Source organism: Ambystoma mexicanum, chromosome 5q, assembly GCF_040938575.1.
Source record: "Ambystoma mexicanum isolate Mex_15411 chromosome 5q, UKY_AmexF1_1, whole genome shotgun sequence".
Classification (NCBI taxonomy): Eukaryota; Metazoa; Chordata; class Amphibia; order Caudata; family Ambystomatidae; genus Ambystoma; species Ambystoma mexicanum.
In genome coordinates, this window is record NC_090933.1 from 1,057,545,202 (window position 1) to 1,057,560,299 (window position 15,098).

Sequence of the window (15,098 nt, forward strand, 5' to 3'; positions counted from 1 at the left end):
TGTATACTGGTCTAAAATGTTCATATTGGTATACTTCAACGTTGCGCAGAACATAGAAAATCTTATAGAAAACTCTTGTTCAACAAATGATTTTATTCCATATAGGTGCTCAACTGACATGTGTTTCAGCCTCCTCGCCTTTCTCAAAACTGGGCTAAGTGAATTGACAATTCTTGAAAGTCATTCTTTCTAACATAAATATATTGTATATATGTAAATGTTAACAATCAATAGCAATCATTAAACAAACCAAATTAAATCAAAGTTGCATTAAGTATCCAAAATGTTCATTTCACACATTCATATATTATTGAGACAAAGTAAGGATTGATAGTGGTCCAAAATATATTATATTGAACCCATTTCCAAAGTTAATAACCCTATCTAATCAGGTTGACCTCCTACTCACCCATTGGTTTGTTGTTAGTCTCTTGATAATTGACTTTTAGTAATACCTCCATGTTAAACTGGGAGAGTTCCCATGTTCCTGTTGGAAAAATCAATTACTTAGCACTCAATATGATGATTGCCCCACAAACATTACTTTAGACCCTCGTAGTTATATGGGTCCTGTTAATATAAGGATACTCCTGCCACAACTCGTGTCCACCTACAGTCCGTGATTACTTATGTTTGTATCATGGATTACCAAACACATTGTACAAACAGCTGTTGGCATTATGTCAAAAAAGTTAGCAGGCGCTCCTCTCCATAAAGAACATGGCATGATAACCTGTTCTGAGATGAGAGTTTGCAGCACACGCTTTTTGCTCACTGTACCTTTCACAGATGGGATATCAGTCTTTATCCCGCCCATATGGGCAGTCCAGCACCGAAATGCTATGGCAATTCCTCTCTGAACAATAGAGTACCACCAGCAACCCCACACACGTGTTTCAGCCTTGTTGGGCCTCATCAGTGAGGTGAAGCTGTGCCTCTCTGAGCACAGTGAGCAGGGAGTCCATGTCTGGTTGCCCCCAGGTTACTTAGGGTGACCAACCCCAAGTTCCTTGCAAATATGTCAAAAAAGGTAGCAGGCGCTCCTCTCCAGAAAGAACATGGCATGATAACCTGTTCTGAGATGAGTTTGCAGCACACGCTTTTTGCTCACTGTACCTTTCACAGATGGCATTAATCTTCGCCTTCAGTTAAAGTGAATATAGCTTAGATGTAACAACTTACTATTATATCATGAGTTACTTAAAGAGTAAATTACATTAATGATCCACATTGTTCAATAGTTTAAAATATAGCTACTACATTTAAACTCACCAAATATTTCCCTGGACTTTCATCGGCGTACCACGTTCTATTCTTTGAACCGCGGTCGCCTTGTCTTCCATTGTAAGTACTTAATTGAATGTTTGTCACATGGATTGAGTGTTTGTCACGTGATAAAACATATTTCATCATCAAGTTGGCCGCGATACATTAGGATCGCTAGGTTTCTCCGTTGCATACTAAATACTTCGAAACCTTTAGATTTCCCCACTCAACACAAGATTACATTGCGGTATAATGGCATCTGCACACAGTTAAATCGTCTTTTACCCCATTTTAAATTCTAGATACCTCTCAGATATATATTATATCTTAATTGTATAATTTACCAGGTATTATACCATGTGACAATACAATCTAATATGTTGATAGCTTATAAACCTAATGAATTTGCTGTCAGGTCAATGGTTATAACCTTCATTTACACTATTGTACCTGAATCAATACTGATTTGCCAAGATGTTGGCTGCAGTAACGGGTCTACACATTAAAATTGGCCAGTTGCTGGTGAAATCTGAATAATTTGGGTGGTTTCTCTTAAGGTTTCCTCTGTTTAGATCTTTGTAGTATTTGTTTTCTTTTAGATGTTGTAGGGCTTGTCTAACTTTAAGTCAACTAGTTGTTGCCAAATTGTTGTCTTTTGTTTGCACACCTTTAACTAGTATAATCAAAGATTGATATGTTGGTCGTACTCATGTACATTTTCTTTTAGATCTAATGGCAAATTACTACTTTGCCACGGATGCCCTTTAATAACTCGGCTGGAGGCAAATTGGCTGATTTCGTTGAAGGCGTATTCTAGTTTGAAATAGGTGCACTGTTTGTATTATAATGGTCTTGTACAAGTTATGCTGTTGGAGAGCTTTCATAAGTGGGAATATTTCTAAGTTAATAGTGATAGCATGTGATGGCATTTGGTTATTGTCAAGCTTTGTGTTACGTGCACACTGTTGAGGGGTCCGTTATTTTGTATTTAGTTTCTGCTGTTCAATATATAGCTACTTGGAACCACTAACATTCATTGTATTCTTTTTTGTAGGCTAGGTGTACTATTTTTGTGATCTTTTTATAAAACGTTCTGCGACAACAGACACATTTGGTCTGGGATTTCACACACATGTTTTTGAAAAGTAACTATTTCTTTTTTGTATGTTTTCATTAGGACGTTGGTGTTTGAGGTGAGCCAACTTCAGTTCCAAAGTATTTACGTTGGATGTACTCTATTTTTGAAGCAGTTCTTTGTCTGTTCCATGTAGGAGAATGTTATTTAAATTTTGCGGTTCTCGAGCAGGACATTTTGCATAGTGTAGTCGATGCACAAGATTCCACATAGTAGAATGGTGTGTTTCTAACATTTTGATGTGGTGGAAAGTGCTTTTGCAAGCAGTTCCTAAAATGCAGGCTAATGAATGTCCTTGCAGACCAGTGTGGCTGCGCACTGGACAGGAGTCTATGGTTTGTAAGGTTTTCATTCTACTTTTGTCTTTTAGTTTGACATGGTGATTGAGGAATTGTTGTAAAGATTTAAAGTATTTTTGACGTACATTACACATTGAGCAGCATGTCCATTTGTACACTGGGCGGTTTGTTTTGGTGAAAGGAGCATTTGGTTCAAAGTTTGTTGAAGACTTGTTTTCTATAAGGGTTTCTTTTGCCGTAATGGTGTGTTCCACCATTTCATACCCTCGACCATTACTGTCTAAGGCAATTGTTTTTTGTTGTCCTTGTTTATAAGTTTCATTGAAATATGGTTCTGTGCTGATTGTGTGAATTCATTCACCATTACAGAAGTTTGAAAAGGTTTGTATATTGACTCTGCGCATGTTTAGAAGTCGTTTTTGTAATTTATTGATTCATTTAGTTAGTGGTTTCATTCTGTTTAAAATTTATAGCGCTTTTCTACTAAAGAGAAAATGGTATCAATTAGCGCTTGCAGGATTAGTGTCCAGCGGTAGTTTTTAAGGGTAGATTGTGACTTTTCAGCTGTTTTTGTAAGATTATAAAGAACTCTACGGTGGAACATTTTCTGTAACATACGTTTTTTGGATTGCTTTACCGGGACTACGTTAAGACTGGTAGATAGAGGGTTAGGTTTGTAAGTCCGTCTACTTTTCGTTGAACATACTTTTACTTTAAGTTTTTACAAGCAGGGCCTTACGTTTTTTAGTCGTGGCTGGTTTAGTTTTGTTGAATGAGGTTACTTGCTCTTTTGTTTTGTTTGAATGTTTTCTATACATTTTTTTAGAGGTGGATGACTATGGTATAGTTGTATTCTCATCTTCTGTGTTCTTTCTTTTCTACAGAGTTGCTTTTTAGTGGGCATTTTGTTGTCTGTTCGGAAAAGAGAAGGTTTGCGTTGGAAAGTTGTGCAATGTATATGTATGTTTGTTGCATGGGTGTGTGGGTGTGATTGTAGAGATGAATAGCTGTTTGATTGTGAGGTGGTATATTAGGTGTGGTTGGGAAGGTTGTGAGAGCAAGAGTTTGCAGAGGTGGGATGGTGTTGGGTTAGTGAGTAAGGGAGTGGTGGTGTGATGGAATCTGTAGGGTCAGTGGACTGTTTTGATCAACAGAGTGGGTGTTGCAATGGTGGTGTGTGGATGGGAACAGTAAGTGTGTGAATGGTGGAATATAATGGGCTACAGTGTTGGTTTGAAAAGAGTGCTCTGGGGTAATATCAAATAGAACTGTGCTACTATAATTACTTACATATACATGGTACATTAATGTACTTACGTTGTTGGATGCAAAGGGTATTCATTTTTCGGCTGTTGTCTTCGGTAATGTGCTTCTTTCCTGTAATTGTAAAAGAAAGTTAATGGGAATATGTGGTAATGTTGAAGCACTTTTAGTAAGCAAGGTTCATATTTATGAAGGAAGGAGTAGTGGTGTGGAAAAACAGTTAATAAAATTGGTGGATGGTTAAAAATGGTTGCTTTTAGGAGCATTTTTATGAAAGTTAAGAAATGCGTATGTGCATTTATAGAAGCTCTAACGTTTTGTAAAAGAGAAGAAATGTTGATGGTAAAGATTTGTAGTACAATTTTAAATGGCAGTTGGTGCGTGGAAGTTTAATATGTTAGGAGTATTGGTATACTTGCCAACATGATGCATTCTAATCTGTACGTGTTTATGCAGTCCTAGATATTCTGTTTGCGTTCTGGGACTTGTAGTTCCACTTTTCCCATTGTGAAAGTTGGAGTAGTAGTCGCAGAATGCAGAGAAAAAAGTAGGACTGCATAAGCAGCTGAAGATAGGAATGGGTTATGTTAGGAAGTATGCATGTCACTTTAAATGTCCAGACATTGTGATTGTGCATTGTGGAGGGGAAAGTTTGGGGTTTGTGACTCCAGTGTATTTGCTGGTTACCCTGAATGATTTCTTTAAAAGCCGAATGGAACTGTTTCCTGCTGCCAAGATATTTTTTTCTGAAATAAATCCGAGGCTAACATGCGGATGTCCAACAAACATTTTCAGTCCACAGATTGAAGAATCAAGGCAGCTTGTCAGTAAAGCTGTATCTGCTTGTTTGTATGCTGCAGTAATGTCATTTTTTGAGAATGACCATATAAATTCTGATGGTGTGAATTTGTTTTGTGAAGATGGAGTTCATTTCACAGATGCCGGAAATGCAATTTTCCTTTAAAATGCTAGGAATGCATTGAAAATGTTCCTGTAAGAAAATTGTAAAGGAAGGTGTAGAGTGTACACTACTACTGTACATAAAAGGAAAGGAAAACAAGGTGTTTGTTAACAATCCCCCCCAAAAGGTTCTTTTCAGAGGCACCACTAAAGATTAAATAACTTAACTTGTGTTTAATTTCCCCCCAACCCTTTCAGTCGCCGTGGCATCCACAGATGGCACGTGCCACAACTGTGTCTTTTAAGGTTGCCTGGCATGGAAAGGGGACTGCGGAGACCGCGTTGTGGTGTAGGCGGACATCAGAGGATTAGCCAATCGGGTTTTCTGGGTGTGGTCTACAGTAAGAGAGGGTAGCAGGAATGTTGTTCGTTTTGTTAGGAGGAGATGAGAGGATTGAAAATGGCCATGGCAATGTCTTTCAACGGGCAGAGTGTTTGGATTTTGGGGGACTAGTGGGTCCATTGGTTTAAGGTGTATGCTGAGCATTGTGGAATAGCCAAAAGTCTTGGATTCCATGAATTAGAAGTGTTCTGGTATGGAGTGTGAGGCATGAAGTGGGTGGACCTGCTCCGATTTTGTGCAAATATGGTTGAATTGAATCATCCAGAGATTGTTTTTTTGTGGGGGTAACACTTTGGGGATTTCGACATTGGAAAAGATGAAGGAAATGTTCCCCTGTTTGATAAGTATTATTTCACGCATTGCCCAGAGACAGATGTGAATGCGCTCAAGTTCATTTGGTCCAAAAATGGAAAAGCAAGTCGCAATCTCAAAAAAGCTGTGTGAGCCTTTGTGTGAGATGTCAGCGTGACATTGTTTGGTAAGGACAACATTACATTTGATAGTGCCAACATTTACCTGAGAGATTGGAGTCCATCTAACTGATGTAGGTAATCAGATTTTTGTGGAAAACATTCAAAATGCTTTGAAGCAGTTTTTGTGAAAGTGAGAAGAAATAATTAAATTAAGTAAAATGTTTTCTTCAATTTGTAATACCAAAAATTCAAAAATATATATAAAAGCCAAAAAACACAAAAAAGGTTATTTTAAAGAGCCACCTTTTTTGAACGCAAAAAAATGAAACTGATTTCAATTGTCCCATCCCATGCCTGGAATCTTTTTAGATGTCCGAGGACAACCGCGATGTCTGCGGACTATGCATGCTGCAGAGGGGCCTGTGACTTTTTTTTTTCTCACTATTTTCTTAACTGTGAAAGGTTGCTCCTAAAGGAACCTTTTTTGTGTTATTTTTGATTTAGTATTTATTTTGGCTTTTGTTTTCAGGAGAGGCAAGGTAGGGGAGGGAAGGGGCACCAACCACAGGGATGTTGGGTGGGCCTTAATCAGGTACCTGGCAGTGTTTCTCATGCTCCTTGACTGCAGCCTCAAAAGCACTCCGAAACTGCTCCCCTCTACAGATCGGTGCTTCACAGTGCATACATAGCACTGTGACCCTCAAAAGGTAAGGGTCAACAGCGTTCTGCATGGCCTTTGAAGCCGCTGCTGAGATCCTCTGTGCCAAAGGAGTATCCTTTGTGGTGACATGAGCAGATGAAGATGATTGGGTGGGGGGGAAGTCAACCTGCTCTTACCTGAGAAAGGTATCGCCTTTCTTAGAGCAGTCGGGTGGGCCGATTTGGTGTGGCGCCTCATGGAAATAATGCCACAGGAATACAAGCCAGGTTTCCCGCGACTGAGTGCAACTCTCAGTGCATCGAACCTTGCTTGCACGAGCCTTTGGGACGTTTCCAACGGTCGTGAAAAATTGTCACACCCAGGACTCACTGAGTACTGGTGAGAGGGGCTTCTTCCACCTCATCCTCTTCTTCCTTTTGATCCTCCTCTTCTGTTTCACTGCACCTGTTCCCCTTTCCAGTACCTCCAGATGATGAGGGTGGGGGTAGCTGGGAAGATGTGAAAGCCATAAGAGATGCCATGGCCACCAACAACAAGTTCAGCAAAAAAATCTGTACAGCAGTGAAGCAGGTGCTCTCTCACGGATAGCTAGATTGAGAATGAGGAAAAGTAATGGGTGGGTCCCTTTAGTGGAACAGTCCGCGCACAGTCGTACTGTCCGCGGACTACCGAGTCACAAAAAGGCCTTGAAAAGTTGTAAAAAGTTGCCAGATCAACTTTTGTAGAATGGGTCTAGGAGCACCCTAGATTGAATGGAAAAGCACTTTTAAACTGTCTGTGGCCACGGATACCATCCGCGGACAACCCTGCACGGGTGCAGTCACATGATAGCATCCGCAGTCATGAAGCCCGTCCACGGACACCCTTCGGGCGGACTCGTATTGGGAGCCTTAAAAAAAAAAGTGGGAAATATCACACAACAATAAACAATACATGTATAGTACAAAAAATATATTCAAGAAAGGGATGGGGTATCGGAAACATAAATGGGAGAATTAGGAATTTGTGTACAATAATCATGAGGGGAGGAAGGGAGGTTTCATCAAAGCGTCTGATTAAAATGTTCAGAATTTGATGGGGATGATTGTTATTGATATTTTTTGTATTGCGCTCATACACCTGTATTTCAAAGTGCGACGAGGCAAGGGAGGGGGAACAAGGGAGAACAAAAACAATGATCTTACTAGGCCCAGTGACATTGAGAATGTGCAAGTGCAGGGGAGAGGGAAAGGGGGAAGTGCAGGGGTTAAAGGGAGAAAGTGGAAAGTGCTGAGCATAGGAATTAAAACAAACAAATGGTATTGCAGCCAGCAAGTGGTGAATGCTAGGTTTAAGGCACAGACAGTGGGTGTCTGATAAGTGCAGGGAAAAGGGGGAGGGGGCTGTAGGGTTACAGATAAAGACCCAATGTGCAAGGGTTGCAAGGGCGCAGTGCCGGTGCTTGGCAGGGTGGGCAAGTACCTGGGCCCGAAATAAAAAGGTAACCAGGTGCACAATGCCTAAGAAGAACAGATCAGAAGCAAAGAGGAAGGTCTTGAGGTGCTTCCGGAACCTGAGATGGTTCTCCTCAAGTTGTTTCAGAGTGGCAGGGAGGCTGTTTGTGATTCTTAGGATTGTGTACAATTAAACTGGGGCGTGGTTCCTTCATAAAGTATGTACTGTAAGAAAAAAAGGTATTATTTTAGTAAGGTGTGTACAAAATAAATTATTTGTTCACATTACAATATGTATTGTATACCATTTGAGATGTTATTGTCGCTCATTTCTTCTTTTGGGAAGTACTACTCTAACAACGCAAGTGTGCCTGTCATTTCTGTGAGAAAAAAAGTGCTTTTGTCTTATAACACATGTTTATATAATGAAAGCTAATAATCGAGAAATAAATACAATGCACTTAATGTTTAGTGAGAATTTGTTGTTCAATAAGCACCTGGTGTTTCTCAATCTTTATGCAGAGTTGTAGTGAGGAGATTATATGAAGTTTACAGTTACATTTGCGATTGTTGTGTTCCTTTGTAATGTGTGCTAAATAAATAAAAAAATCGTATTTTTTAACATGTTTGTACTAAAAGTTATATTTGCATGTTGTAAACATTAGTTGTGATTTTAGGTACATCTGTTTGTTGGTTGATGGGTACATCTTTTTTGGGTCTAGCCTATGATTCTGAGCCTTGTAAATGCTGTCAGATGTCTGCAGACTACCACGCTGGCCGCAGACTCCATCTCTGCCACATTAGGGTTTGGGGGAGTATAATATAAGGGATATGTAGCCGATTAAAGGTGCACTAGTAAAGACCTATGAAATTCACTAAAAAATGTTGTTAAAGTGACTTTATGGTTAAGTTGCACTAACAAAAACCCATGAAATCCAGTGAAAAAATGTGGTAAGGTACGTTATGGTTACAAGTAAAACCGGAAACTCTAGGAAATTCGGCAGTTATGGTACACTAAGCAACCAGAACGAGCGCCACCTCAGTGCACTGCTAAGACTAACACCCAGAACATCAAAGATGACATCACAAATGTCATTGATGACATCACATATCTGGCCCACGTCTTTTTGTTCACTGACAAATGTAGGCCACATGATTTTTTTGACTAGAGACAATTTTACAAATTAAAAGGGGTTGCATATGTACACATTAACCTTCATGTTGTTAAGGCACTTTCCTTAGGATTTGGCCTCTGATCATGGTACGCATACATGGCGAAATAAGCAAGCCTCAACCACATGAATCATTTGTGGACTTCATGATACAGTCTAATGTTACTGGCATTTTTTGGTGGTGGTGTTTCTTTCCTCCTTACTTAAGTTTCCTTGTATGTGCCTCAGATTTGTAAACATTGTAGGTTTTGATGTGCATTGTTTGTACTAACGCAAGTATGTACGAAGTCCTCAGTTATTAGCTATTAGCTATTTATTCCCTGTTTAGCATTACTAAAAACTCTGATAAGGTACCATTCATTATTTCACTATCCATAATTTCCAAATTAAAAATATTGTACTTCTGTAGTGCATGCTGCAGCAAATGCCTGTGTGTATGTATGTATATGTTCCTTTATTAACAACACTCCAATATTATGTTTTGTTGAGATGAGAATATTCTTTAATTCATAAAATAGTTCATGATAGATCTCCCGATCACCCCTCACATCTTGTGACTAACATTATAAGCACAACCCCTTTTAGAGACTTTTTATCACAATTTCATGAGATGTCATCAGTGATTTCATCAATGACATTTGTGATGTCACCTTCGATTTCCTTGGTGTTAGTCGTAGCAGTGCACGCTGGTGGCGCGAGTTATGGTTGCTTAGCGTAACAGAACTGGTAAATTGCTGAGGTTTTTCGGTATTGCTTGTACCCATAACATCCCTTTAACAAAGTTTTTTCACTAAATTTCATGGGTTTTTATTAGTACAACTTGACCATAACGTTCATCTAACTATATATATATACTGCCGCTGTTTACTCCCTTCTCAGAGCAGCTCTTCACCTGCACAGCAAACATAACTCCTGGACTGTCTCTAATGGCCAGTGTCACTAACTCTCTGGTTTCACAAGTGGGAGTTGCACATTAAAACTACATGTGCGCTGTCTCTAATTACCCCTGTGACATCAAGGCTAATTTTTCAAAATACCTGCATAATATAAAGAACTCTGCAGATAATGCCGCTTTCAACTCCTTTATACTTTAATCAAATGTTCTGTGCTACCGCCACACAGGTTCACAAATAAAAGTACCTTGCATAAGTGTTCCATATGTCTGCGTAAGTCCATGTTCAGCAGAGGACCGATACCGCAATGCCTTAACCATGTCCAGCTCACGAAGGATTGGTGTTAATAGTGATAGGAGGCCGCGCTGACGAGATCACAAGACAGTTTGTTAAATGTGGTGGAGGAAAATGTTATGCATTATGCTTTATGAAGCAGCACCGTTGTAGACAATTATTATAGCAGTATAATGAGTTGCATTATGCTTTTGCACAGTGTTTGGTGTATGTGCGAGTTATAAAGGGAGTAGTTCATTATGTTTCTATATGGCAAAGTGTGCACAAGTATAACATTGAATCAAGGGTACATGCGTAGTATTATGGGCTCTATTGCAGGCTAGTACTACTGGTAGTAGTGTGATATGTTATTATGTTGCAATAGTGAATTATCGCACATACAATATCTGTGTGAATGCCACACATGTTAAGGCACACGTGTTCATTTTTACAAGTGTTGAAGGAAGTGCTTTGACATAATGTGGAAGGTTATGAGAACAGTGGGAGGTATGGGGTTAGATGTAAAACATTTTTATTTATTTTTTTTATTTTTTTTGACAAGCATTAATGTTTTTAGGCTTATGACATGGCTCATGACCAAGACTGAGTAATGAAAAATGTGCCTATTTTGATGCTAATTACTCAAAGGGAAAAGCATAGGACGTTGCTCATGACCATGAATGTAAAATAATGAGACAATGAATTTGAGAAAGTTATTCCACAGTGTAATGGTTTAAATTGATGCAACAGTGACCGTATTATGTTTGTATGCTGTTGGAAAATTACAATAGAACAGCTTCCAATGTTGCAGATCATGAGGATGGAGTGTTTGGATCAATTATGTATTAATGTGTTTTGTGACAACTATGGTGTGCTAAGGGATGCGGCACGCAAGGTTGATGAAGTATATATGTGTATTTCAGGAGTGCATTCATGTTTAAATTGTTCAATTGTTGAGTTAGTTTGAAATGGCCAACCCTACAGTTTATTTAAAATGTAATACCTTAATAGTTCCAGTGTTAAGATTTATGGAATTCTGGAAGTAGTAGCGCATGGCGACGATTAAAGAAGTCTGGATATAGAGGTTTTTGCATAGTTAGTGTATAATCTAGCATTGAGTTATGTATTGTTCCAGTAGTATAAGGCAGTCTGGATGTTGAGTTACTAGGAAGTCTGAGTATTTGGAATACTTTACAGTTTGAGTACCTACCCAGCAGATTAGCACAGTAGTTCACTTTCCACATCAATTCAGCACTATCCATGGTGGAAGTCTTGAAATGGAAACTATGTATAATGTGGGTACCTGTCAAGGATTGATAAGTGGATGGAACAGTGGAGTTGCTAGAGATCTTGAATCTGAAAAAATAGTGTGGAGGTTCTCTGAGGTGTAAAATGGCAGTTTTGCTAATAAAGATTTAGGAAACATTTAAGGTGTACTCTCCATAAGAGGTGACGCAAGAATTAGACTGCCAAGATTAACTTTGATCTTTTGCAGACAGTTAACATAGGAACTTCAGGAGTTGCTAACCTTTTGTTCACATGTTTTCTGTCTGTTCTTCTACACAATACTCCGTTGTGTTGCATTTGGTTTTGTGTGATCTTTATCGTGTGAGTATCTTTTCTATCTTTTCCTACTTTTATATGTTCTCTTTAGGGGAGGGGGTTGTGAATTTTGTCTTCACATGTATATGGTTTTCTTTGTATTTATGTGAGGTTAAGAGTTAGACTGATTACAGAGTGTTAGAGTGTTTTCTTTGATTTTTGGTAAAGAGCGAGCATTGTGCTCGAGTGTGAGAGACTCAAGGTCAGGATGTGGCGGATCCTGATAGGTGATAAGTTATTTTGGAAGGCTGAGTAAGTTTACTATTGTTATGCTCTCATGTGAGCGGCTGTGCTTGGGTGTGGCAGGCCTGAGATACTGGCTGGCAGTCAGGACAGAAGGTGTCATGGCAACATTTTAAGAAGTTTGTATTCGTCCAGAATCTTACAGGCATAGTGAATATGACCTATGTTAGAGTTTTTTATTTTTTAAATTTTTTAGGAGGATGTGTAGTATTCTGGATTAGTATGTTTGTGTGATGTCAGCTGAGAGGCTGCATGGAATGTTAGAATGGTGTGATGCAAGTTCTCAAAGTGACTGTTGGGAGACTATGTAAGAGATACAGGAGCCAGAAGGATGCTCGTTTACCCCTCTCCATATCTGACCTTTACTTGTAACAAAGACTGAATGAAGAAGCATTCCTTTTCTATATACCTGATCTTCACTGGTTCCTGCTTCATGATGATTTACATTAAGAACAGGGAGAATACTTCACCTAGGATACATGAACTAGAACTGGACCACAGTGCACTAGTTTCATTGAGCTCCAAGCCAAGAAAAACAGGAGGATTAAGAAAATCGTAGGGGTGCACCTTTTATTAACCACATAAATGGGGTGTAGATATAAAGATTATGTAAAACCATATATGTACTGGACACTTGCACCTGCAACACGGCATGACATGTCTATGGATACAATTACTATATCACTTATGTATATTGTGAACCGCCACTGTCTGGGGCGGTACTGGATAGAGGAATGGGAGTTGTTCGTTCGTGGGTTGTTTATGAACTATATACATTTTGTAGATCCCAGTTACATAGTGAATGTTATAACTGCCCATGTACACAACTGGAATGTCATCCTGAACTCTTACAGACAACCCTTCAGGGAATACTTCTTTTTGTTACTGATACCTATGGAATAATAGGTAAGAAAGTAAAGCCTCATTGATTGGTCGTTCTAGCAGGTTTTTCAGTTGCCACGCATCATGAAAACTGTACTGTTCACAAAATATTAAATCATGTGTGCACAGGCCAGCTAACTAGTTCATGTTTTTTTCTAATTCGATGATTTATTCATGTTTTGTATTTCATTAATTTCAGGTGATTCACTGGGAGTTGGAAAAGATGAACAAGAAAAGATGAGGAATGTGTTCTTGTAGCTGGTTTATGAACTTTGTCTAAAATCGGTCAACTAAACAAAGCTCATGTTACATATTAGCCTCAAAAACCTTTGCACTGTCCGAATTTTCAATGTTAATTTACTTTTATTATGACTGCCAAAAATGAAATGGGATTGATAGTTTTTCAATCAATATCTTTAATATCGTTATTCTTTTTTATTGCAAGCACTCTGTCCCCATCCTCCAGTTGTATGTGTGTATGTCTTTGTCCATTATCCATTGACCATTGGAAAGGCACACGTTTGTCCTCATTCAGATGCTATGATCTGTAAAAATGTTATGGCAATCTTTTGTTTTCTGAATATTTTTACAATTGTGATGGGAAGTCTGATATTTTTGTTTCATAGATATATTCAGATATATTTTATTTATTGAAATAGTGCTGTGTGGGGTAATCCCAATATTGTTTTATTGGGGGATGAAGTTCTCCTAGAGGAGAACCCAGCCGCAAACATGGTTGCTCTGTAGCCTGACAATAAAAGACAATGTAATGTGTTTGGAATTCAGTGTTTGACATGCATATATCCTACTAGTTTCTATCATATCCACCTGTGTATTCGGTCTTCTGATGACAAATATGTAACATATGTATTTTGTAACATTATTTGAACACTCCTATCCTGCTGATGGCCCCCTTTTAGAAATGCCCACTGGCTTTTCAAGTTCCTTGTCACAATGGATAGTACTTTCTGCATAACTAGGGTACAAGTGAGTCCACCTCCAAAAGCGCTAATAGAAAACTCCAATGTGGCCTCCTAACAACTAGTTTTCTGGTTGGTCCTATAGTCCGGAACCCTGAAATAAGATCCCCTCAAACCTTTCTACATACACTTAAACAAGGGACTGCCCTATTTCCAGCTTCAAATACTTCAAAGTTGATTCGCTTTCTGATAGACCTTTTTGCATTGACTTTCCCCGAAATTCTATTACTGATAACTTTTAATTTATTGGAAAGATCTGGTTGAGAATGTCTGGTACCAGCTCAATATGCCAAACTGTTCAAAAGATATTAAACTATGAAGAAAATGTCTTTATCCTACTCATTAATTTCCTGGACAAAGGTGCTTTCATTGAAAATGCGCACAGTGAAAACTGCTGGACGGATCTGCGCCAAATAAGAAACCAGTTAGGCACAAAGCATTGCTGATATTGCTTTTTTGGGTTTCAGTGTAAAACCATCTAGTCCAAAAAATAATATTGAGACTGGTGTTTCCCGAGTTCCAAAAAAACGTTTATATATCTCCCATGCTGCATTGAAGCACTGATGCTTTCAGAAATTAATGATGCAATTTCTCTTCCTCTATGCAAGCGAGCCAGCGGCGAATATCTTTTGGATGGTCAATGTCCTCCAATCCCAGGAACAAGTCCAGCCTTGGCTTCCTGTGCCTTCTGGGCCTCGTGGCACCCTGCATACTAGCGATGCCAGAGGCGAGGCTGCCCATGAGACCTATTCAGTGGCTTCTCTGTTGCCAAATGTCAATTTCAGGTTTGCATGTTGGACCTTCTACAGGTCTCGAACTTGCGTGGTGGGCTGTGCGCGACAACTTGCTAAGAGGCGCGTTGTTTCGCCAACCTGGGCCCGAGGTGATTCTGGGAATGGATGCATTTCTGACTGGTTGGGGCGCTCAGCTGTCAGACCGAACAGTGAGCGGAATGTGGTCTCCGGTAGAGTCTCAGTAACACATCAACTTGCTAGAGCTGAGTACGATCAGGCTGGCCTTGGTCGCTTTCCTCCCCTCTGTGAAATGCACGACTGTGTTGGTCCTGACAGACAAAACAAGTTGGTGTGGGGGTCCTTATCTCTGTGCAGAGACTATGTGACTGTGGTTCTGGGCACTGGAGAACGATGTCTCGGACTCCTCATTTGGCCGGACGAGAGAATGTCACAGTGGATGCCTTGCACAGACAGACTTCGACCTCGGACGAGTAGGAGATCTGTCGGGAAGTTCTGGAGATCTTCTCCTTTTGGGGAACTCCTCAA

At 39.4% G+C, this 15,098-nt stretch overlaps 1 protein-coding gene across 2 annotated transcripts in view; it reads left to right on the forward strand.

Annotated features, from left to right (window-relative positions):
• MTBP (MDM2 binding protein) overlaps positions 1-13,619 on the forward strand; it is a 701,292-nt gene extending 687,673 nt beyond the window's left edge. The window contains exon 22 of one of the 2 annotated variants that reach the window (XM_069621563.1): positions 13,038-13,619. In XM_069621563.1, coding sequence (XP_069477664.1) covers positions 13,038-13,079 — 42 coding nt within the window. In that variant the 3' untranslated portion in view covers positions 13,080-13,619. The remainder of the gene's footprint in view (positions 1-13,037) is intronic. The other variant, XM_069621564.1, reaches the window with a different exon arrangement.
• The last annotated feature ends 1,479 nt before the right edge of the window (positions 13,620-15,098 follow it).